General features: G+C 40.0%; 1 protein-coding gene and 2 pseudogenes across 1 annotated transcript in view; 2 read left to right on the top strand and 1 right to left on the bottom strand.

The window, feature by feature from the left end:
- Nucleotides 1-5,992: 5,992 nt before the first annotated feature.
- LOC148119125 (sperm motility kinase-like) lies at nucleotides 5,993-7,506 on the top strand (annotated as a pseudogene).
- Nucleotides 7,507-20,748: 13,242 nt separating this feature from the next.
- LOC125397763 (sperm motility kinase-like) lies at nucleotides 20,749-22,238 on the top strand (annotated as a pseudogene).
- LOC125397762 (zinc finger protein 431-like) overlaps nucleotides 22,108-26,823 on the bottom strand; it is a 41,468-nt gene continuing 36,752 nt past the window's right edge. The window contains exon 4 of the mRNA XM_048430176.3: nucleotides 22,108-22,282. Within this exon, the coding sequence (XP_048286133.1) occupies nucleotides 22,243-22,282 (40 nt within the window). The 3' untranslated portion in view covers nucleotides 22,108-22,242. The remainder of the gene's footprint in view (nucleotides 22,283-26,823) is intronic.

The following is a 26,823-nucleotide window of genomic DNA, read 5'->3' as shown; positions in this document are numbered from 1 at the left end:
CGGAAGAGGAAGATGAAGAAGAAGAAGGAGAAGAAGGAGAAGAAGGAGAGGAAAAAGAAAAAGAAGAAGACAAGGACTAATTGTATTGTAAAACTGACTGGGCAGAAGACTATGCTGTGAGAGACACTGCAGTTTTCTTATGTGTTTAAGGCCTGAGTGGGGAGATGAACCATGAACATCTTCATATTAAATCAGAAAGCAGAAGGAGCTTGATGAAGGGAAAACTCCTTAATCTCAAGGACAATCCCGTTGAGGGAATACTGCCATCGTGATGTCTACTTTTGCTAGTCCACTTGACTACATCTGGAATGAACTATAATCCAGAAATGGAGGGCATAATAGATCATTTTTGATTAGTTTGTTCTGAATCTCGACGATGGAAAGATACTTCTTTGATGATTAAAAATGGTGGTAAGACACATGCCTTTTATTCAGTTCATGATACAAAAGACACACCTTTAATTTTGACCATGTCTTGTGTGGAAGACTATGTAAGTTTAGAAAAGGAGGCTTTTGCTCATTTCTCCCTTTCCCTTGCCTTGTTAGCAAGTCCATTTCTACACTGGAATGAGAGTCAAATTCTTTTGTATTTTAGCAGATACTGAAGATCAGACAGAAACTATAGCCTTGTTGACTGAGAAACTCCTGGATTTTTGAACTTTCAGTTCATAGGTAGCTATTGTTGAATTAGCTGGGCAGCAGCCTGTAAATCATTCCATTAAATTCCAAGGGGGAGGGAAATTGATTGTGTCATTCTATAAGGCAGTTTGATGTTATAGAGAATTCTGTGTAATTAGTCAACAAGGCTCTACCACATGAATTTACCCAAACAGGCCAAAGCTGGCACACAAATGCTCGATACAGTAGGGACCTGTCTCATTAAATCAACCACAGTGGTTTTCTAAGCACTATCTCAGGATTTTGAGCACTAGTGACCATTGGAAAGCTTTGGAAGTCATAGGGGTGAAACTATCCTATCACTGCAGAATAGAGAATTTATAAGGCAATGTCCCCAGCCACAAAACAAACCAGCTCTATAAACAACCCAGCTCTATAAGGAGCAAGATATCTCCAGCCTCATGCCTTTCTATATCTATTGAAAATCTGAGTGCAGAAAATTCTTCCTTCCTAGAACAATTTTTTTTGATTGTTTGTTTGCTTGCTTGTTTCTGTTTTGAGACAAGGTTTCTCTGTATCTTTGGAGTCTGCCAAGGAATTAGTTCATGTAGACCAGAGTTGCCAGGCACTAACAAAGTTCCTCCTGCCTCTGCTTCCTGAGTGTTGGGATTAAAGGCATGTGCCACCACCACCTGACTAAAATTCATTCTTAAATGAGGCTTGATTACAGACATGATAAATAACCTGGGCTCCTTTGTGGTGTAGCTGTTGAGAAAAAAGAAAAAAAAAACACTAAAACTACTGCTGGGTTTGATAAAAGAAGATTGATTGGTTTCTTGTGGTGAAAATTCAAAGAGGCATTATAAATAATGTCAAATACTAGTTCATAAGAGGCACATCAACATTGATCACCATTCAGAAAAAGAGGCTGCCTACAGATCAGGACAACATTTTCAATAACTACACAGCCAGTAGTGAGATAGTATTCTCAATGTATAAAACTCAATAACTAGATATGAAACAAAAGAGTAACCACCTAAAAATGGATAAAACCAAAACCAGAGAATATTCTACGAGGAAACTGAAATGAATGCGAAACAAAAAATTTTCTGAAGCCCTGCATGACTGGTGGAGACCCAAGCACACTGACCAACTCTAATGCCATCAGGGCTTAGATTGTTGGACCATGGAGTACAAACACCGAGGAGGTGTTGCCCCTAGAGACAACCCCTTACATCACAGCTAATGTAAAAGCATGAAGATTTTATTAATTTCTGTCATTACAGGGTCCCTTAGCATTCGGGAAGCCAAGAAACTCGAATAGCTGGTACAGGCTACTTTTAAAGGAGAAGTCCACAGAAGCAAAGGGGGTTTGTTTTTTGACTATTATGATTGGGTTATTCAACAGGGTTATTACCAATAATTGACTGGAGAACTGTTGCCAGATCAGATGAGGTAAGAAGTCATTTTGACCCCATTTCCCAGGGACTGAATCAAAACATACATGTATGAGTAATTGTTCAGGAACTGAGTCAACATCTTAAAGGTTATCTTGCCCCAATTTCCGGAAACATATGTGCATGTATAGCTGTTAGGTTCTTGGTTCCCAGGGGAGAAGGGGAAGCACTATGGCACAGAGGCTGAGAGGGTTCAGAATTGTCAGAAATGGTTTCAGAATTGTCTTAAAGTTTTACAAGATCCAATGTTGTCAGTACACACACACACAAAAACTACCCCAAAAGCTGCTAGAGCACATGAAGAAGCTGGATCTGCAGAAGTAGATGTCATCTCTAAATAGGACAGGAGCTTGTAACTTTTGAGGTGCTGTGATTGCAGTCGGCACTGCCTGCTATCCTGAGAGTCTGACCTGGTGGGGTTTGGGTTGGAGGTGAGGGTGGGACATTGGTGCTGTCTCTACCTGGAAGCCTAAAGGTAGAACCTGGCAAACCTTAGAGAGGAAGACCTCAAGGAAAGAGAGGTGGCTGGCAGCCTGGAATTTACAAGAAAGCTTTCATGGTCCTCACCCTAAATCCCTGACAAAAATAGGATCACACTTTCTGTGTGGTATCTGAGATGAACCCCAGGGCCGATCAGGTATTTATCATCCAAGAGAAGCCAGAAACTCTCAAATGGTGGTGATTCACACCTTTAATCCCAACATCCTTCAGACAGAATCATGCAGATCTGTCTGTGAGTTCAAGGCTAACCTAAATTACAAATCGAGTTGCAGGACAACCAGAGCTGTTACACACATAAACCCTCTTTTAAAAGCCAAAAGTAAAAGGAGCCATAGAGCCTAAAACCCAAAGAGCCAAAAATAAAAGTAATGGAAGAAAGTAATAAAAAGAAAAAAATAAAGTCCAATGACTAATTGAATTATAATCCTGACTGGGCAGAAGAATATGCTGTGTGACACAGTGCAGTTTTTTTAAAGGCTTGAGTAGTGAGATGTGTAGAGGACCGTAACCACATTCGCAATTCCAAGATGGCGCTGACATCCGGTTCCACTGCCCGGTAAACAGGATAACGCGCATGTGTTGGCAAATTTCCAACGCTGTAGTCCCTGCCTCTCCCGAGGCATCATCTGGGATGATGGGCAGCTGACCAATCTGAGAGTGACACGTCCGAGGCGGGGACTGTTTCCTATATAAGGGCTGGGTTCGCCTCGCTCTGGGTCTCCGCCATGTCGGCTTATGCTCTAGCTCTCAAGATGCATTAAAAAGCTGTTCTGCAGAAGGATCCTACGTGCCCCGCGTCGTTCTTGCTGGCGAGACAGTAGCGCGGGACAGAGATGAACCACTAACATTTTCAAAATAAATCAGAAAGCACAGATAGCATATGATGAAAGCTAGGCTCCTTAATCTCAAGTTCAATTAAATGGAGGAAATTCTGTCACTGTGAGAGTTATTTTTGGTTGCCAACATCACTACACCAGGAATGAACTATAATCCAAAAATGGAGGGCAGAACTGTAATGGATCGTTTTTGATTGGTTTGTTCTTAATCTCCAGGAGGGAAAGACACTCCTTTGAAGAGTGGATTTGGTGGGATGACACATACCTTTAATCCAGTTCTTGACGCCAGAAAACACACCCTTAATTTCAGCCACGCCTAGTGCTGGAAGAGTATATAAGGACATAAGAGGAGGCTTTTGTTCATTTCTATGTTGTGCTTGCTTTGTTAGCAAGTCCATTCCTTCATTGGAATAAGAGGCAACTTCTTCGGGATTCCAGCAGATCCTGACGACCAGACAAGAGAGAGCACATTGTGGACTGAACAACTCCTGGACTTTTGAAGTTTCAGTTCATAATCAGCCATTGTTGGACTAGCTGGCCAGCAGTCTGTAAGTCATTCTAATAAATTTCAAGGGGGAAGAGAGATTGATTGTACCATTGTGTCAGGTGCTCTCTTGTTTAGAGAACTCTGACTAATAAGTCATAAAGGCTCTACCACATGAAATTAAACAAATGCGTCCAAAACTGGTGCTCAAATGCCCCAAACTGTAGAGACCTGTCTCATTCAAACTACTACAGTGGTTTTCATAACAAGATCTCAGGATTTTGAGTACTATTGACAATTAGCTAGTACTGCTTGGAAGTTTGGAAGTCATAGGGGTGAAATTTACAGGAAGTAAGTCACTGGTGAATAGAGAACTTGTACTGCAATGACATCAGCCAAAAAACAACCAAGCTCTATACTAACAAGATATTTTCAGCCCCATGGCTTTCTATGTTGTTGAAAATCTGAGGGCTGAAAAATCTTTCCTCTCTAGAACTGATTCTTTTGATTGTTTCAATTTTTTCAATAAGTTAATGAGGTAAAGGAGCTCATACTTTATTTACCATGCTCATTTGATTGTGAGCTCAGGTTGATCCTGTCACATCTATCTGTGTAGGTACATTCCTTTGCGTCCTCTTTCCTAAAGTATTTTCTCTCAGTATGGTATTTGTCATAGTTAGGGTTTCTATTGCTCTGGCACAGCACCATGACTAACATGAATGATGGGGAAGAAAGAGTTGATTCATATTACACTTTCAAGACTGCTGTTCATCTCTGACATATCTTAGGGTAGGAACTCAACAGAAGAGGATCTTTGAGGCAGGAGATTATGCAGAAGCCATAGAAAGTTGTTCTTACTAGCTTGCTCAGTCTGCTTCAGTATAGAACCCAGGACAACCAGTCCAAGGATAGTACCATTTAAATAAACTGGACCCTCCTGCATTAATCACGAATTGAGAAAATGCCTAACAGCTGTACATCATAGAGGATTTTTTTTCCTCAATTAAGTTCCCTTCTGTGGAGGGCCGCAACCATATTCTCCATTGCTTCAAGGGACAAAGGTAGAGATTGACCTCTGTGACCTCAAGGTGTGGTAGTACACGCTTTTGGTCCCAATGCCTGGGAGGCAGAGACAGGCAGATCTCTGTGAGTTCAAGGTGTTGTAGCACACGCCTTTAATCCCAGTGCATGTGCTGGGTAACTTTCTACTGCTGCGTCCCTGCCTACTTCCGAGGCATCATCTGGGATAATGGGCAGCGGATCAATCCAAGAGTGACACGTCCGAAGTGAGGACTGTTTCCTTTATAAGGGCTGGGTTCCCCTCATTCTGGGTCTCTGCCATGTAAGCTTATGCTCTCTCTCTCAAGATGCATTAAAGCTTTTTCTGCAGAAGGATCCTAAGTGTCCCGCATCGTTCTTGTGGGCGAGATGGTAGCGCGGGACACCGTTCCTTTCTGACTCTAGCTTATGTCAATTCTTTATTCTTTATTTTTGAGAGATTTGGGGAATCCAAGATGCCTGGAATCAAACTGTGCTGGAGTCATTTTTCTCAATAGCCACATTTGCTATGTATGTCTCAAGTGTTTAAGGTTTTTTTCTTTTATCATATTTTAATGTTCACACAAGTCTAGGAGGAGTCTAGGCATTCTTTTCATTCTTTCAAATGTCCCTGGTTTTAATATTTGAAGCATTCAGAAGATATCCTCTGGATAGTTATTTGGCTAGAACATTATCCCTTTTTACCGATAATTTAATTTGTATCTCTTATCACTTGATAAGTTTGGCCAAAGATTTTTATTTTGGTTCATTGTTGAAAATAATCAAATCATTATTTCTCTGATGTAAGTATTTATATTTGCATGGACACCTCAGCGATTCCCTCTTTGATCTTTTCTGTGATTCACTGTCTATTGCTTTGAGGTTGGGCTCTTCTAGTATTTCTATGTCCTTGAAGTGCATCATTAGGTTTGTTTTGGAAGTCTAAGATTTGATGATAATGGATTCATAGTGCTAGACCTGTGTCTTAACGTTGATCAAATTTTTGTTTCTAGCATTGCCTGTCAACAAGAAAAGTAGGTGGATTGAGACAACACATCATGGCCAGCCCCTGGGACGAAGACATCCCTGACAAAGATTTTAGGATCTTAACACCTCCAGCTGTAGGTTCTTTCAGGGAGGTGAAGATTGCCTGCCACATTCCCACAAAAACACAGGTTGCTGTCAAGATTCTTAGTAAAAAAAAGCAACTCTCTGGGTGAGATCAACTCTGAAATAAAGATCTTTCAGACTTTGGAACACAGTAACATCATTCGCTTTTTTCACGTCATTGACACACAGTCAAGGACTTATATAATCATAGAATACGTGGCTGGAAAGGATCTACAGATGTTCCTCAGTGAAGTTGGATGTTTAAAGGACCAGGAGGCTAGACCCATCTTTCAACAGGTTGTATCAGCTGTGCACTTTCTCCACCAAAGACGCATTGCGCATCGTGATATTAAATTGGAGAATATCCTTATTGACAGAAATGGCAACGTCAAGCTTTGTGATTTTGGTATGGCAATTCAGCTTTGCAGAGGGGCAGATGTTGAAAGAACTCTGTGGTTCCTTGCTCTATATGGCACCAGAGATGTTGGCAAGGAAACCTTATGATGGACTGGCTGTTGACATGTGGAGCTTGGGAGTCGTTCTATATATAGTGGTCACAGGACAATTTCCATACACAGAGAACACATTACATGGTATGCACAGTCTCATCATCAGCACAATGTATCCCATCCCTTTCAACTTGTCTAAACCCTGTTTCACCATCATTACACAATTACTCATGGTCCCCACCAACAGTAGAATAACAATACGTCAACTTCTGCAAAGCCCATGGCTGGGTCCCATTAAAAAACATACAGCACCTACAACTAAAGAAATCCTTCCAAGGCTTGTAGAGACTATGTGCACCATGGGTTATAACTTGGAAGAGATTTTTGTCATCCCTAAGATACAGACAACCAAATAAAGTAACAGCAACTTTTAATATTCTAAAACGCAAATTGAGCTGTGAGGACAGTTATCAGAAAACTGAGCATCCGTGTTTAAAGAGTAGGCATGTAGTTGCTCAACACCCTCTATTCTCTTTGAAGAGAAGAGCCAGTGAACCAGCCCTTTCTGGAATTATAGAAGCTGGGAAGAGACAATCTAAAGAAAAGTGTGTAGTACAAAGACACAAGAGATGTCAAAGTCTTTTCAAGCTCAATAAATATTCCTGCCTGGAGCTGAAACTCTGTTCAGAAGACACAGTCCCAAAAGATGTCTTGATGGATAATGTTATCAAGCATGCTACTGAGGTTATTGGAGACAACATGAATTCTGTGGACAGTTTGCCTGGTGATCTCTCCTTATTTGAATCACCCTTGGATGAAAGACCCACATTCTTTCTGAACATTGACTTCCCAACAGAGGAACCATCCATGGAACCCAATATGCTCAATGACCACCCTCAGATTAGATCCACAACCTCTACATCCAGACCATTCAAGGGCTGGAAACGAATGAGAAGTGAATTTCCCATGTACTCGGTGCACTGTTGATCTGTGTCATGCCCATTCCAGAGTGAACTCTGAATCCTTTTGTATGATCCAAAGAAAAGATATGCTGGTGTAATTGGTGAAGGGCCCAGTTGCTTTTGCCAGCAAGATGTTCCCTTTCATTGTATTTTAACTCTGTTAGATTAATAAATATTTTTTTCTAAATGAGAAAAGTACAATCTCATAAGGCACCTGTTATGCATCTCCCCCCTGAAGTCAAAACCACACACAAACACACAGAGAAATGCATGAACTCATACAACTGGGTTCAGGGCCTGCAAGTTATATAAACTCCAAGCCCTCCACATAGCCTTGGTTCATGACTTACTTAGTGTCATATTGTGTATAGACAAAGTCTCACATATACATATATGTATATATTTCAGGTCTTCCTTGCTATTCCCTGCCCTCCCGACAAAGCAACAGCTCCTTTCTCACATTTACACATCAGGGTCTACTAAATAGCTCACCTCTATCAATTTGAAGCCCACTTATGTAAACCAAATTCATTATTAAACCTTACTATGTAACCCCCTGCCTGATTATCATGATCACGATATTCACAAAAGGTAAGTGTCTCTCTCTGTTATAGTTCTCTGCTTTTCATATCACCCATACAAAGGGAGGAGACACTAGGCCTAAGTATTATATACTGCACAAAAGTCCCTACACTACATTCAAATAACTACAAGCACTTGATAGGGTATGTTGCAATTCCTACTGTTCATTCTTTTCAAACCATCTCTGGTTCTCTCATACAGAATGGGTTTACATCCTGCTAGGTACAAACTTTCCTATAAGAAAAATACACATAAACTGGTGTTCATTAGCACACAGCATGCTGTTGGAGTTTCTATTGCTTTGGAGTACACACTGACCACTTACAAAGGAATATATTTAGCTAGATCTCTAACTTAATCTTTAGTTGTTTAATCATCCTGCCCAGCCACGGTGGCCTTTAAGAAGACATGGTGCTGAAGAAGAGCTGAGTGTGGATGAGGATGTAAATTTTCATCTTACAGATAATAGGAAGTGGTGTAGTACATTGCACATGGCTTGAGTCCATATGTCACCTCAATGCTCACCTCCATGGTGATACACGTCCAAAAACAAGGGCACAATTCTCCAACAAGCCACACTTTTTAGTAATGCCACTCCCTGGGATTTTATGGAGGCTGGTTACATTCAAACTACTACCTTTCATCCCTGTACCCTATAAATTTGTAGCAATATCATAATGCAAATTTCTTTTTATGCAGCTTCAAATTTGCCCATAGTCTACACAGTATCAAGACTGTTTTGAACTCAAAGTTGAACGTCTCCTCTGAAGAGGTTCATACAATCTCTTGATTATAATCTGCTATGAAATTAAAAATCAAAAGCCATTTTCAACACTTTCAACCTATAATGGTAGAAGATATGCACTACTGTCCAAAACGTAGGGAAGAGAACACAGTGAGGAGACACTAGGCCTAAGCAAAGTAAGACCAAAACCACCAGTGCTTACTCCAAACTCTGAATCTTTAAGTCTGATGCCAAAATGCTCTTCAAATATCCAAGTCCTTTCAGCTTCATTGCCTACAACATACTTTCTTTTTTTCATTTTTAATCATTTTTATAATAAGACCTTTTTCATTTCACATAGCTATCCCAGTTACCACTCCCTTATCATTTCCTGCCCCAACAAATCTCAATCCCTCCATCTCCCCATCCAAGTAATAATATGCACACAAGGGAAAACATATATAGATCCTCCTGGAAATTGGAAGCAGACAAGGTCGCCAGGCAAAAATTGGGAGCATGGGCATAATTGTGTCTTAGGGGAAGAGGAGAGGGAAAGAGAATAGGGAGAAGTAGAGGGTTGGGGAGAGCTCGGGCGAGTGGGATGGTTGAGATGGAGGAAGGATGGATATGGGAGCAGGGAAGAAAATATCTTAATTAAGGGAACCAATTTGCGGTTGGCAAGAGGCTTGGCTTTAGAGGGCTTCCCAGGTGTCCAAGGGTATAACTGTAGTTGGGACCCTGGGCATTGCAGGAGAGGGTGCCTGAACTGGCCTTGTCCCGTAGTCACACTGATGACTATTCCTGAATATCACCACAGAAACTTCTTCAGGCGACAGATGGAGATGGAGACAGAGACCAAATTGGAGCACTGAACTGAGCTCCCAAGGTCCAGTTGAAGAGTAAAAAGAGGGAGAATATGAGCAAGGAAGTCAGGAATACAAGGGGTTGGTCCATCCACTGAGACAGAGTTCCTGATCTAATGGGAGCTCACCAAAGCCAGGTGGACTGGGACTGAACGAGCATAGGATCAGACTGGACCCTCTGAATGTGGCTAACAATTGGGGCAGACTGAGAAGCCAATGATAATGGCACTGGGATTTGTCTCTACTTCATGTACTGGCTTTTGGGGATCCTAGTCTATTTGGATGCACATCTTTCTAAGAGTGGATGGAGAGAGGAGGACCTTGAACTTCCCACAGCATGGGGTGGTACCCTGCTCTCTCTTAGGACTGGAGGGGGAGAGAGGTAGCGAGAGAAATGGAGCGTGAGTAAAATAGGAGTAGGGGAGGAAGTGGACATTTTGAAATTTATTCTTTATAAAACAATAAAAATTTACCAAAATTAAAGGAATGGAAAAAAAGAGAGAGAATGTGAATAGGAATCAAAACCTTGATAGTGATACCCACAGGAATAGCTGATCTGAGATAGTGAGAGCTCACTGACTCTTTACTGACAGCAAGGGAACCTGCAAAAACACCAAATTAGAACCCCTGAATGTGATGGAGAGTCATGAGGTTTGGGCCACTGATTACAGAACCAGAATTTATCCCTAGTGCTTTAACGTTTAACATACTATTTTCACTTTGGCTGGTGCTACACCAGAGAAGCAGCTACCCTTGGCAGATGACCAATGGTTCTGGCATCCACAAAATCTAGGTGTACTCTAGGCAATACAGGCTTCAAGTTCACAGCGTCACATAATTTCACTATAGGCTTCCATTGAGGGTCACTCTTGACAAATGCCTGGCCTCATCTGCTTTCCGTAGGTGGAAGTAGAGATACTAAAATGCCATTGTTCTACTTTTGACTGTAATGTAAGAACCATGTAGCTAAGGCTGACAAGTTCTGTTACTAGCTGGATCATGGTCTCTGGTATAATTACACCTTCACCAATTTTTGGATTCGCTTTGTATCCTACACTAACTTTACTTGACTCCTCAGAAATTTGCTGTGAATACTGTGCTTGCCTACATCTCAGAGATCCACCAGCCTATACCTTACTAGAGTTGAGATTAAAGGCAAGTACCAGAATACCTGTCTCTAAGCTTTGCTTTAATTCTTTTTCACTAGTTCTTAACTTAATTAGGTTGCTCTTTTTCTGAGGTCACCACTCCCTTTTATTTCATTTCCTAATGTGTTTTTCCCCTTAAACACAGGATTTAATTCCATTCCTCATCCCGGTGCTCCTTTTTGACTTGAATTTTCTACATTTTTCATTTTTTAAATGCTCAGTTTGCCGCTTTTCATTATAAATACTACTTAAAGTCACTACTAACAACAGCTTGACAGAGAGTATACTAGTGGTTTTCTCTTTATTTTTTTTTCCCTTTTTTTAAAGATTTTCTCTGCCATAAGGATCAATTCCAACTCCACAATTTAGACTTAAGCAGACTCTTCAGAAAAGGGCAAAACCCAGATACATTCTTCATGAAAATATCACAAGAATCTCCAGGGCACATACTAATGTTATTCTCCTCTGAAACCTCTCAGTGAAGTCACACACAGTTCAAATCCCACTAAGCACCGCTGTCTTCTTTTCTCCTTAACTATATGAACTGTATGCCCTAACTAGGAGCACTTAAACCTTTGAACTGCTTTTCTAATCCACAGTAGCAAAGTCCATAGTCCTATATCAGAAACATGATCTCACCTATCACAGCAAGACTCCAGTTCTTGGCATCATCTTCCATATTAGTTATGGTTCTGTTGCTGTAAAGAAATCTCATGATAATTGCAACTCCAGTAAAGGAAATCATTTGATTTGATGGCTTACACTCTCAGATGCTTAGTCCTTTGTCATGAGGTCACAACACTGTAGTGTGTGGACAGACATTCTACATAAATGTTAATTCTCGGTAATAGGAAGTGAAGCGAAACACTAACAATGGTTTGTGCATATATGAGAGGTCAAGCCCTGCTTCCACAGTGGCACACTTCCTCCAACAAGGCCATACCTACTCCACCAAAGCCACATCTGCAAATGCCTTTCCTTTCAGTGTATAGGAGGCAAAAACTTCAAATTACCCCAAATGATAATGTAAGACTTTAAGACAATTCTGAAGCCATTTCTGAACACTCTCAACCTTCATACCTTAGTGCTTCCCCTCCTCTTGGAACCAAGGACCTAACAGCTACACATGCAAGTATGTTCTCCAGAAATTGGGGCAAAATAATCTTTAAGATGTTGACTCAGTTCCTGAACAATTACCCATACACGTATGTTTTGATTCAGTCTCCTGGGAAACGGGGTCAAATTGACCTCTTACCTCATCTGATCTGACAATAGCTCTCCAGCCAATTATTGGTATTAGTCCTTTTCGAAGAAGCCTATCATAATGGTCAAGGAACAACCCCTTTGTATCTATGGGGCCTTCTCCTTTAAAAGTAGACTGTACCAGCTATTCGAGGTCTCTCAGCTTCCTGAATGCTGAGGGACCCTGTCATGACAGAATTAATAAAATCCTCATGCTTTTGCATTTGCTGTGGTTTGTGAGGTGGTCTTTGGTGGTGACTCCTTCTTGGTGTTAACCTGACAAACAGACCAGATCTTGGAAGGTAGGGAATCCATAGACACACACACACACACACACACACACACACACACACACACTGACTCATATATGGAGAAATTTCTAGTTCTCTGGCATGCTTGGTACAAATATCCATGAACATGCAAGCAATGTCACCAGCCACAAAACAACCCAGCTCTATAATAACAAGATACTTTGAGCCCCGTGGCTATGTTATTGAATATCTGAGTGAGTAAAAGCTCTTCCTTTTTAAAACTGATATTTTGATTGTTTCATTGCTTGCTTGTTTGTGTTTTGAGACAGGATTTCTCCTTAGCTTTGTAGCCTGTGTTGGACTCTAGTGTCCAAACACCAAAAAGGAGTTGCCCCCAGAGACCATCTCAGACACTACAGCAAATGCAAAAGCATGAGGATTTTATTAATTCTGTCATGACAGGGTCCCTCAGCATTCGGGAAGCTGAGAGACCCCAAGTAGCTGGTACAGGCTATTTTTAAAGGAGAAGACCCCACAGAAACAAGAGGGGTTGTTCCTTGACCATAATGATTGCCTTATTCGAAAAGGGCTAATACCAATAATTGGCTGGAGAGCTATTGTCAGATCAGATGAGGTAAGAGATCATTTTGACCCCATTTCCCAGGGGACTGAGTCAAAACATACGTGTATGGGTAATTGTTCAGAAACTGAGTATGTGCATGTGTAGCTGTTAGGTCCTTAGTTCCCAGGGGAGGAGGCAAAGCACTAAGACATGGAGGCTGAGAGGGTTTGGAATTGTCAGAAATGCCTTCAGAATTGTCTTAATGTCTTACACCTGTCCAGGAATTAGTTCTTGCATACTAGAATTGCCTGGCATTAACAAAGTTCCTCTGGCCTCTGCCTCCTGAGTGCTGGGATTAAAGTTGTGTACTACCACCACCTGACTAGAATTGATTCTTAACTGAGGCTTGATTACAGCCATGATAAAATAACCAGGGCTCCTTTGTGGTGTAGAAGGTGAGAAAAAAGAAAAAAAACAATAATACCTGATAGAAGAGAACATAAATAATAGCCTTAAACTCATTGGTGCAGGAAAACTTACTGAACAGAACACCATTAGCACACATACTAAGAACAACAGTTAATAAACTGGAACTTGTGACACTGAAAAGTGTCTGCATATCAATAGACACCACCATTCAGAGAAAGAGGCAGCCTAGAGATCATGACAAGATTTTCAATAACTACATATTCGACAGAGCGATAATATTCACAATAAAAACTGAATAACTGTAAATAAAAAACCAGTAACCCAACTAAAAATAGGATAAAACATAAACAGAGAATTTTGAAAGAGGAAACTGAAATGAATGTGAAATAAAGAAATTTTCTGAAGCCCTGCATGACTGATAGAAGCCTCAAGCAGGCTGACCCACTCTGGTGCCATCAGGGCTTAGATCTGGTATTTCAGTCCACACACTCTGACAACTACTCCATCTACAAGTTGCTGGAGCACATGGAGGAGCTGGTCCTGTAGAAGCAGTTGTCATCCGTAAATAAGGGACTTTGGATCACCAGGAAGCTTCTAACTTGGAGGTGCTGTGTTTGCAGTCATCACTGCTTGCTTTCTTGGGAGACTCACATAGTGATTTGGGTTATGGGTGGGGGTAGGACAGTGGTGCTGTCTGCAGAACAAGCATAAACATAGAGCCTGGTAAATCTTAGACAGGAAGACATCAAAGGAAGAGGGGTAGCTGGTAGCCTGGAATTCACAGGGAAAGTTTCATGGCCCCGACCCAAAGCTGTCAACAATAGAATCACCCTTTCTCTGGGAAACAGCAGGTTATCTGAGATTATTCCTGGTGATGATGTGGTATTTATTGTCCATATGAAAGCAGAAACAGTCAGATGGTGATGATTCACATGTTTTATCTCAACATTCTTCAGACAGAGTCATTAGAACGGATTATGAGTTCAAGGCTACCCTGGTTTCCAATTTGAGTTCCAGGTCAACCAGAGCTGGTACACATAAACCTTCTCTCAAAAGTCAAAAATTCCAAAAGCCAAAGAGTCATAAAGCCAAAAAGAAGTGAGAGAGAGGGAGAGAGAGAGAGAGAGAGAGAGAGAGAGAGAGAGAGAGAGAGGAAGAAGAAGAAAGAGAAGGAGGATGAGAAGGAGAAGGAGGAAATGGGAAAGAGAAGAGAAGAGAAGAGATAATTACTAATTGCATTGTAAAATTGACTGGACAGAAGAATATGTTGTGTGACACACTGCAGTTTTCTAATATGTTTAAGGTCTGGGTGGGGAGATGAACATCTTCATATTAAATCAGAAAGCAGAAGGAGCTTGATGAAGGTTAGGCTCCTCAATCTCAATACTCTCAGTAACTCCACTGAGGGAATATTATCATCGTGATGGCTGTTTTTGGTTGTCACCTTGATTACGTTTGGAATGAACTACAATCCAGAAATGGAGGGCACACCCATAATAGATCATTTTTGATTAGTTTGTTCTGAATCTCGATGAGGGAAAGACACTCTTTCGATGATTGAAAATTGAGGTAAAACACATGCCTTTTATCCAGTTCTTGATGCCAGAAGATGCACCTTTAATTTTGTCCATGCCTTGTATGGAAGATTATATAAATACATAAAAGGATGCTTTTGCTCATTTCCCCTTTTCCCTTGCCTTTTTAGAAAGTCCATTCCTACACTGGAATGAGAACCAACTTCTTTTGGATTCCAGAAGATACTGAAGACCAGCCAGAAGCTACAGCCTTGTCGACTCAGCAACTCCTGGATTTTGCAACTTTCAATTCATGGCTAGCCATTGTTGGATTAGCTGGACAGCAGCCTATAAATCATTCCAATAAATTCCAAGTAGTAGGGAAATTGATTGGATCATTGTGTAATGTATTCTGATGTTATAGAGAATTCTGTGTAATTAGTCACCAAAGTTCTACCACATGAATTTACCCAAACAGGTCAAAACTGGTACTCTAATGCCCAATACGATAGGGCCCTGTCTCACTAAATCAACCACAGTGGTTTTCTAAGCACATCTCAGGATTTTGAGCAGTAGTGACAATTAGCTAGTGCTGATTGGAAAGCTTTGGAAGTCATAGGGGTGTAACTTTATAGGAAGTACGTCACTGCTGGATAGAGAATTTCTAAGGCAATGCCACCAGCCACAAAACAAACCAGCTCTATAAGGAGCAAGATATTTCCAGCCTCATGGCTTTCTATGTCTGTTGAAAATCTGAGTGCAAAAAAATTCTTCCTTCCTAAAACTGGTTTTTTTATTGTTTGTTTGCTTGCTTGTTTGTGTTTTGAGACAGGGTTTCTCTGTATCTTTGGAGTCTGCCAAGGAATTAGTTCATGTAGACTAGAGTTGCCTGTACTCACAGAGTTGCTCCTGCCTCTGCCTCCTGAGTCCTTGGATCAAAGGAGTGTGCCGCCACCATCTGACTCGACTTGATTCTTAACTAAGGCTTGATCACAGTCATGATAAAATAACCAGGGCTCCTTTGTGGTGTAGAAGGTGAGAAAAAAAGAAAAGAAAACGAACAAAGCCACTGCTTGGTTTGATAAGAGAAGATTGATTGGTTTCTTGTGGTGAAAATACAAAGAGGCATTATAAATAATGTCAGATACTAGTCCATAAGGTGCATATCAACATTGACCACCATTCAGAAAAAGAGGTTGCCTATAGATCAGGACAACATTTTCAATAACTATATATCCAATAGAGGGATAATAGTCTCAATACAGAAAACTCAATAAACAGATACGAAAACAAACAGTAACCCACATAAAAAGGAATAAAAACAAAACCAGAGAATATTCAAAGAGGAAACTGAAATGAAAGTGAAACAAAGAAATTTTCTGAAGCCCTGCATGACTGGTGGAGGCCCACGCAGGCTGACCCACTCTGCTGCCAACAAGGCTTAGATTGTTGGACCCTAGAGTCCAAACACTGAGGAGGATTTGTCTCAAGAGACCATCTCTCACACCACAGCTGATGTAAAAGCATGAGGATTTTATAAATTCTGTCATTACAGGTTCCCTCAGCATTCGGGAAGCAGAGAGACCTCAAAAAGCTGGTACTGGCTACTTCTAAAGGAGAAGGCTACAGAAGCAAGGAGGGTTGTTCTTTGACTATTTTGATTGGGTTATTTGAAAGGGCTATTGTCAATATTTGCCTGGAGAGCTGTTGCCAGATCTGATGAGGAAAGACGTCATTTTGACCCTATTTCCCAGGGACTTAGTCAAAACATACATGTATGGGTAATTGTTCAGGAACTGGGTGAACATCTTAAAGGTTATCTTGCCCCAATTTCTGTAGAACATACATGCACTTGTAGCTGTTAGGTCCTTGGTTCCCAGGGGAGGAGGGAAAGCACTGTGACATGGAAGCTGAGAGGGTTCAGAATGGTCAGAAATGGCTTTAGAATTGTTTTAAAGTTTTACAAGATCCAATGCATTAATCCACACACAACAACAACTACTCCACAAGCTGCTAGAGCACATGGAGAAGCTGGTTCTGCAGAAGCAGATGTCATCCTTAAATAAGACAGGCCTTTGATGTACCCAGAGCTTGTAACTTGGAGGTGCTGTGATTGCAGTAAGTACTGCCAGCTCTCCTGGGAGATTCAGCTGGTGGGGTTTGGGGGTGGAGGTGAGGGTGGGACAGTGGTGCTGTCTCCACCTACAAGCCTAAAGGTTGAGCCTGGCAAATCTTAGAGAGGAAGACCTTAAGGAAAGAGAGGTTGCTAGCAGCCTGGAATTCACAAGAAAACTTTCATGGTTCTCACCCCAAAGCCCTATCAAAAATAGGATCACACTTTCTGTGTAATATCTGAGATGAACCCCAGGGCTGATCTGGTATTTATCATCCATAAGAAGCCAGAAACTGTCAAATGGTGGTGATTCACACCTTTAATCCTAACATCCTTCAGGCACAATCATTCAGGTCTGACTGTGAGTTCAAGGCTAACCTGCTTTATACATTGAGTTCCTGGACAACCAGAGCCGTTACACACATAAACCCTATTTCAAAAGATAAAAAGGCAAAAAAGTCATAGAGCCTAAAACCTAGAGAGCCAAAAATAAAAGTAATGGAAGAAAGTAATGAAAAGAAAAGATAAAGCCCAATGCCTAATTGCACTGTAAACCTGACTGGGCAGAAGAATATGCTGTGTGATACACTGCAGTTTTCTAAAGGGTTGAGTGGTCAGATGAACTACTAACACTTTCAAATTGAATCAGAAAGCGCAGATAGCAAATGATGAAAGCTAGGCTCCTTAATCTCAAGTTCAATTAAATGGAGGAAATTCTGTCATTGTGAGAGATATTTTTGGTTGCCAACATGATTACATCTGGAATCAACTACATCTGGAATCCAAAAATGGAGGGCTCACCTGTAAGAGATCATTTTTGATTGGTTTATTTTGAATCTCAACGAGGGAAAGACACTTCTTTGATGAGTGGATTTGGTGGGAAGACACACACCTTTAATCCGGTTCATGACGCCAGGAGACACACCCTTAATTTCAGCCACGCCTTCTGCTGGAAGAGTATATAAGGACTTAAGAGGAGGCTTTTGCTCATCTTTCTGTTGCCCTTGCCTTGTTAGCAAGTCCATTCCTTCATGGGAATAAGAGCTAATTTCTTTGGGATTCCAGCAGATACTGAAGACCAGACAAGAGAAACAGCATTGTGGACTGAGCAACTTTTGGAATTTTGAAGTTTCCATTCTTAGCCGGCTATTGCTGGATTAGCCGGACAGCAGCCTGTAAGTCATTCTAATAAATTCCAACGGGGAGAGAGATTGATTGTACCATTGCATCAGCTGCTCTATTGTTCAGAGAACTCTGACTAATAAGGCACCAAGACTCTACCACATGAAATTAAACAAATGGGTCCAAAACTGACCCTCAAATGCCCTAAACTGTAGAGACCTGTATCAATAAAACTACCCCAGTGGTTTTCTTAGCATGATCTCAGGATTTTGAGAACTTAGTGAAAATTAGCTAGTGTTTCTTGGAAAGCTTTGGAAGTCATAGGGGTGAGATTTACAGGAAGTAAGTCACTAGTGGATAGAGATTTTTAATGCAATGTCACCAGCCACATAACAACCCAGTTCTATAATAACAAGATATTTTCAGTCCCATGGTTTTCTATGTCTGTAGAAAATCTGAGGACTGAAAAACCCTTCCTTCCTAGAACTGATTCTTTTGATTGTTTCTTTGCTTGCTTGTTTGTGTTTTGAGACAGGATTTCTCCGTAGCTTGGGTTCCTCTCTAGGAATTAGTTAATGTAGACTAGAGTTGTCTGGACTCACAAAGTTCCTCCTGCCTCTGCCTCCTGAGGGTTGGGATTAAGGTGTGTGCCACCACCTGATTAGATTTTATTCATAACTGAGACTTGATCACAGTCATGATAAAAATAACCAGTGCTCTGTTATTGTGTAGAAGCAGAGAAAAAAAACAGTAAAACAACTGCTGGTTTTGACAAAACATGATTGAATGATTGCTTGTGGTAAAATTATAAAGAGGCATTCTAAATAATGTCAGATACTAGTCCATAAAGGTCACATCCTGAAGCTGCGCCTTTTCTTTGTACATTGGAGTCACCGTTAAATGCTTACATAGGAATTGGAATGTAACAGTGTTCCTGATGAATTTGGAGGTCTCTAATCTATGGGACCTCAACATATAGATGTTCATTCCCAGATGGTTGGTTTAGCTTTCTGGGATTTTTGTTTGGTGTTTCATATTTATATTTATAATTTTGGGTTTGTTTCTAGGGTTCATTTGTCAATCTATTGTCCCTTTCTTAACTAATTATTATCTAATTCTCTATTTTGAAAATTAAATCCTGTCTTTATCTTTTATTTTGTCCAATACTTAAAAAATATTAAAGTATAAACCACACATAAACAATTTAATTATAACTTTCCATGCATTATTGTACTGTGCTTTGACCATATTTCCTGAATTAACTCCTTCCCATTTATCTTTGTGACTGATCCTATGACTTTCATTAAAGCTCAGACCCCCTCCTTCATCATGATCCAAACAACACAAAATATGTCTAATTTCTGTATGTGAACCTGCTCTTTTTCATGCAAAATTATATCTAGTTTACCTCCATTCCTTATAAAACAATGGTTCACTAGTCACTGTGCATAGTGTGGTACCATCCCCACAGTCTCCTTACATACTATGCTAATGTTTGATATGTTTAATTTGAATTCTCCCCTGGGTCCACAGTGAGGCCATTTTGATTGTGAATGAATAAGTCTTTAGTGGGATGCTGAGATGGATATGATGTACCAAGGACTCTCATTATTAATTTTCTCAAGAAGTCAATGAGGTAAAGGAGTTTATGCTTTACTTACTGTGCTCATTTGATTGTGGGCTCAGGGTAATCCTGCCATATGCATCAGTGTAGACGCATTCCTTTGCATCCTCTTTCTTAAAGTATTTTCTCTCACTAAGGTGTTTGTCATAGTTAGGGTTTCTATTGCTTTAGCACAACACCATGACCAACATGAATGATGGGGAAGAAAGAGTTTATTCATATTGCACTTCTAAGACTGCTGTTCATCTCTGACGAACCGTAGGACAAGAACTCAACAGAACAGGATCTTTGAGGGCAGGAGATTATGAGGAAGCCATTGAAGGGTGCTCTTGCTAACTTGTTCAGTCTGCTTTAGTATAGAACCCAGGAAAACCAGTCCAAGAAAAGTACCATTTAAATGTACTGGACCCTTCCACATTAATCGCTAATTGAGAAAATGCCTAACAGCTGTACCTCATAGAGGGATTTCCTCACCTGTGTTCCCTTCCTCTCTGATGACTCTAGCTTATGTAGATTGTTTATTCTTATGTTTTGAGAGATTTGGGGAATTCCAGATGCCTGGAATATGTCTGTCCTGGAGTTATTTTTCTCAATACCCATATTTGCTACGTATGTCTCATGTGTTTAAGTGTTTTTCTTTTATCCTATTTCAATGTTCACACAAGTCTAGGAATTCCTTTCATTTCAAATATCCTAGGTTTTAATATTTGAAGTATCCTGAAGAGATTCTCTGGATTGTAATTTTGCTAGAACATTATCTTTTTTTCCTACAATTTAATTTGTATCTCTTATCACATGATAACAATGGCCAAAGATTTTCATTTTGGTTCATTGTTGAAAATAACCAATTCATTATTTCTCTGATGTAAGTATTTGTATTTGCATGGACACATCAGTGATTCCCTCTTTGATCTTACTGTGATTCCTTTTGTACTGCTTTGAGGTTGGGTTCTTCTAGTATTTCTATGTCCTTGAAGTGCATCATTAGGATTCTTGGGAATATCTATGATTTGATGACCATGAATTCACAGTGCTAGACCTGTGTCCTAACGTTGCTGAAATTTTTGTTTCTAGCATTGCCTGCCAACAAGAAAAGTAGGTGGATTGAGACAAAACATCATGGCCAGCCCCTGGGACGAGGACATGCTTGACAAAGATTTCAGGATCTTAACTCCACTAGCTGTAGGTTCTTTTGGGGAGGTGAAGCTTGCCTGCCACATTCCCACAAAAACACAGGTTGCTGTCAAGATCCTTAGGAAAAAAAGCAATGATCTGGATGGGACCAACTCTGAAGTAAAGATCCTTCAGTCTTTGGAACACAGTAACATCATTCATTTTTTTCACGTTATTGACATGTGGTCAAAGACTTATATAGTCATGGAGTATGTAGCAGGAAAAGATCTGCAGATGTTCCTCTGTGAGGTTGGATATCTAAAGGAACAGGATGCTAAACCCATCTTCCAACAGGTTGTATCAGCGGTGCACTTTCTCCACCAAAGACGCATTGCGCATCGTGATATTAAATTGGAGAATGTCCTTATTGACAGAAATGGCAACGTCAAGCTTTGTGATTTTGGTATGGCAATTGAGCTCGCAGAGGGGCAGATGATGATGAAAGTCTGTGGTTCGTTGCTCTATATGGCTCCAGAGATCTTGGCAAGAAAACCTTATGATGGGCTGGCTGTTGACATGTGGAGCTTGGGAGTCCTCCTATATGTACTGGTCACAGGACAATTTCCATACACAGAAGACACAATACATGGTATGCATAGGCTCATTACCAACACAAAGTGTCCCATCCCCTACCACTTGTCAAAACCCTGTTACATCATCATTGCACAATTACTCAAGGTCCCCACCCAAGAGAGGATAACAATATGTCAACTTCTGCAAAGACCATGGCTGGGCCACATTAAAAAACATACAGCACCTACAACTAAAGAAATCCTTCCAAGGCTTGTAGAGACTATGTACACCATGGGTTATAACTTGGAAGAGATTTTGTCATCCATCAGATACAGGCAACCAAATAAAGTAACAGCAACTTTTAATATTCTAAAACACAAATTGAGCTGTGAGGACAGTTATCAGCAAACTGGGCATCCCTGTTTAAAAGCAGCCATGTAGGTGCACATCACCCTTTCTTCCATTTGTAAAGGAGAACCAGTGATCCATTCCTTTCAATGATTAGAAAAAGTGGGAAGAGTCAAACTAAAGAGGGGGCTGTAGAAGAAAGAAGCAAGAGATGACAAAGTCTTTTGAAGCTCATCAAATACTCCCACCTGGAGCTGAAGCCCAGTTCAGAAGACACAGTCCTAGAAGGAGGTGTCCTGATGGCTAATGTTGTCAAGTGTGCTAGTGGGGACATTGAAGACAACATGAATTCTCTGGACAACTCGCCTGGTGATCTCTCCTTATGTGAATCAACATTGGATGGAAGACCCACATTGTTTCTGAACATGGACTTCTCGACAGAGGAACCATCCATGCAACCCAATATGTGCCACTACCAGCCTCAGATTGGAATCACAACTTCTGCATCCAGGGCATTCAAGGACTGGAAACGGATGAGGAAGCAAATTTCCCATGTACTCGGTGCACTGTTGATCTGTGTCACGCCCGTTCCAGAGTGTACTCTGAATCCTTGTGTAAGCTAGAAAGAAAAGAGATGATAGTGTAAGCGGTAAGGGACACAATTTCTTTGGACACCAAGTTGTTCCCTTCCATTGTATTTTAACTATGTTATATTAATAAATATCTTTTTCTAAAAGACAAAAGTAAAATCTCGGCACCTGCTATGCATCTTTCTTTAACGTCACAACCACACACAAACACACACAGAAATATATGAACACATACAACTTGGTGTCAGAGCCTGCTAGACTTTTAGACATTACTCCTACTTTATATATATATATATGAATAATATATTATGTAATACTACATAATAATATAATATTAAATTATAGTATGGTAAATATTCAACATATTGGGAGAAATTTTGATTTCTGTGTTTGGGTTACTCCACTTATATTTTCCCTAGCCATTCAGTTTCCTGAAATTTTCATTTTTCATTACAACTGTGTAATATTCCTTTATGTATATGTTCCACAACTTCCTTCCCAATTCCTCTGTTGATAAACATAAATGCTGGTACTGATTTTTTGATAGTTATCATGATTGAAGAGAAATAACCATGGATTTTTTTAAAAAAAATATCTCTGTGGTAGATGAGGGGCTCTTATATCCAGGAGGGGGATGTGTAGGTCATATGGTAGTTCTGTTTTTAATTCCAAGGAATCTTCACTGAGTTCCATAGTAGCTATGCTACTTCAGACTCCTACTGACAATAAATAAACCTACATATTTTCCCATATTAACCTCTTCAGCACAGGACATTGAACCCCCAGGAGCAAGAGTTACAGACATTTATTAGCCTTTCAACCTAGGTTTCCGGTAGTAAATTTAGATTTTCTTAAAGAACACAAACTTCTCTTAGTTGCTGGGACATATCTCCAGCCCTAATTTTCTGACTGATGTGAAATGGTTATCTCTAAGTAGTTTTAATTTTTTTTGCAGTCCTTTGTATGTTTTGGATGGTAGCCTCAAGTCTGAATGAAAGCAAGTAAATGTCTACTCCCATTCTATGGGATATTTGTTCTCTTGATAATTCTACTTTCTGGGCAGACACATGTTAATTTAATGTGGTTCCATCTACTGAAATCTTGGATGCTAGATTCTGTGCTGCTAAAGTTCTATTCAGAAAGTTCTTAAGCATCCAGAGTCTTAAAGACTCTCATACATGTTTTCCTCCTTTGCCGTTCATGTTTTAACTATGTTTTTAAAACGCTTTGAACTGACTCTTGTTTAGAGTGAGAGATGTAAATTTAACTTCTAATCTGCAGGTAAAAATTCAGGTTTACCAGGGACATTTGCTAAATAGGCTTTTCTTCCACTGCATTTTTATCACCTTTGTAAAAACTAGATACCTACAGTTTTTTTTTTCAGTTTATTTTTGGGTGCTCTCATCTGTCCCATTGGTCTAATTGTCTGTTTTTAGTCTAGTAATGGACTGTCATTGTCACTATAATTTTTTAGCATATTTTAAAGTAAGATATTTTGATACTTGTATCTTTATTCTTTCTCTTTAGGATGGTTTTGGTGATTTGTAGTCCTTTGGGTTTCATTGTGAATTCTTGGATTAATTTATCTATATCTATTAAGTACATCAGACCCTTTTAAAATAGTTTGAAAATATCATACACACATCTACTTTGTTTTGATTATATCTACTAACCCTCCCCTCCCCTCCAATTTATTCCAATACCCTGCCTTTTCTTCTCAATGCTATGTGCTCTCAATAAAATAAACTAAAATAACATGAAATCTACTTAGTATTTTCTGAAAGCATTGATGCAGGACTATATACTGGAGCGTGAGTAGCCTCTCAGAGGCTGCCCCTATGAAGGAATTGACTCCCCCTTCCTCTGCAGCTGTCAGTTGCCAATAGCTCCATAGATGGAGGGGAATTTAATGAGTCCTCCTGCATTCCTACTAAGACTGATGGGTTTAATCTTTTTTTAAAAAAAATTGTTTAGACCCTTTTATTTTTTTATAATTTTTTTTATTAATTTATAAAAGTTTCCATTTCTGCCCCTCCTCCCAAAACCCTCCTACTCCCCTCACTTCCTCTCCTCCTCCCTATCCAGCCCTAAGAGCAGTCAGGGTTTCCTGCCCTGTGGGAAGATTAAGTTCCTCCCCCCTCCCTCCAGGTCTAGGAAGGTGAGCATCCAAACAGACTAGGATCCCAAAAATCCAGTACATGCAGAGGAAACAAGTACCAGTGCTATTATCAATGGCTTCTCAGATAGTCCCTGTGCCAGCCACATTCAGAGAATCCGGTTTGATCACGTGCTCGTTCAGTCCCAGTCCAGCAGGCCTTGGTGAACTCTCATTAGATCAGTCCGCTTGTATCAGTGGGTGAACGGACTCCTCACGGTCCTGCCTTTCTTGTTCATGTTCTCCCTCCTTCTTCTCCTCATTTGGACCTAATCTTGTGAAGGTCTTATGTACATAGTACCCATCTTTTTGTAAATGCATTTGTACAACATCTCTGTCATGTCTTACAAAAAGTTTTTTTGCCACAGATATTGATTCTTATGACCCTTACAACGTTCATCTGAAAGACCAGCCTACATATCTTATTTTGTGAGGGTGAATTTTTGTTTCGTTTGGTACAGGAAAATCCTGGCTTTAAGAAAGGAACTTGGAACTCTTCCTTCCTTCCTTGTTGTATGCAATAACTAGGAACATGGTAGTTCTTAAAGATACTGATAGAATTGTGTCCTAATTCCATCTTATTACAGATTCCTTTCAGTTGTGATTTTTTATGCACTTGCTTCTATCTCATAGACCATCATGAGTTTATTTAATTTACTTACTGTTGATTTAATTTTCATAGACTGTATGCATTGAGAAGTTCATCTTTATTTTTAGATTTGCCAGTTTATTGGAATGTAAAAATTTTTAGAGTGTGTCCTTTTGTTCCTCTGAATCTCTCTCTCTCTCTCTCTCTCTCTCTCTCTCTCTCTCTTCTCTCTCTCTCTCTCTCTCTCTGTGGAATTTGACTAAGGTAAGTCAATCTTGTTAATATTATCTTTAAAAATAGAACTCTTTTTTTGATTTTTGTTTTGTCTTCTATATTTTAAAATTTTTAATTAAAACATTACTTTATAATCTGTAATGTTCTTATTTCTATTTTATCTACTTAAGAACTTAATCTCTTTCTATCTGCTGTTTGGGGTATGTTTTAAATTTGCTTTTTCAAGATCTACAAGTGGATAATTGAGTTATCAAGGTGACATATCTCAAAGTGTTTTATTTAGGCATTTACTACTGTGAGGTGTCCTTGTTGGCTTTCCTTCACTGTGTTCCAAAAGTTTTGAAATGTTGTGTTCTCATTTTCATTCAGTTTTAGAAATAAAATTTTTTTCATGACCCAATTGTTGTTTGATATGTTTTTTTATGAGTTCTAAAATTTAATATTTGTGAATTTATTGAGTTTTATATTTTTCTCTACTCCCTTCCCTTCCTTTTTTCTCCTCCTCTTGTACCCTTTTCCATGGTCCCCGTGCTTTTAATTTGAATCAGGAGATCTTATCTTTTTTTACTTACATGTAGAATAGATCCATGTATGTCTCTCTTAGGATCCTTATTGTTGTCATTACAATTGGGATTGTAAATTGTGAGCTGGGACTGATTTTCTTTGCTTTGTGTCTAAAAGCCATTTATGAGTGAGTACTCATGATATTTTTCTTTCTGGGTATAGTTTATTCAGTCAATATTATGTTTTCGAGATCCATTCATTTGCCCTAAAATTTCAATATGCCATGATTCTTTTTTGTTGTGTAGTACACCATTGTGTAAATGAACCATATTTTCCTTATCCATTCTCCAGTTTAGGGGCATTTGGGCTGTTTCCAGGTTTAGCTGTGACAAGCAATGCTGCTATGAACATAGTTGAGCACATGTTATTGTAGTACAATCGAGAATCCTTTGGGCATATACCCAAAAGTGGTATTGCTGGGTCTGGAGAAAGATTGTTTCCAAATTTTCTGAGAAGTCATGATACTGATATCTAAAGGGACTGTACCAGTTTGCACTCCTACCAGCAATGAAGGAGTCTTTAATGGGTTAATATAAGTTATAAGAGTTAACAAGAAGCCTGACCTAATGAGCCAATCAGTTTATAACCTGATGTAGACTCCGTGTGATTTTCCTTGGGACTTGCTGGCTTGTTGGGGTACTGGACGGGACAGAAACCCCAACAAGCCGGCCCTCATGCTACATATGGCGCCCAGACGTGGATAACTGAATCCACAGAAAGCCTGAGAAAGCTTGGAAAAGAATAGAGTAAAGCATGGCTTCTTGGTGGCAGCAATTTCTCAGGTCTACTTTCCTTGCTAGAGGCAAGCAAGCGCTCTCATCTGAGAGAGGCTTCCTGACTCAGCTTTAGCTGCAAAACCTTGCAGCTCTTTAAAGAGGTCCTGCCACAAAACACTTAAATGTTGTTGATGACAAGCTGAACGCATTCTTTTCAGTTTTCAGCTGTAGCAGGAGAAAAGCTGTGCTGTTTTAAAATGCCGGCTATCTGGGCTGTCCTGCCAGAGCAAACTCTGACTCTTTCAGGCAGGC

This window comes from Myodes glareolus, chromosome 18, assembly GCF_982192425.1.
Source record: "Myodes glareolus chromosome 18, mMyoGla1.1, whole genome shotgun sequence".
NCBI classification, from domain to species: Eukaryota; Metazoa; Chordata; class Mammalia; order Rodentia; family Cricetidae; genus Myodes; species Myodes glareolus.
The sequence above is the reverse complement of the archived record's forward strand: the minus strand, read 5'-3'. Positions and strand labels throughout refer to the sequence as shown.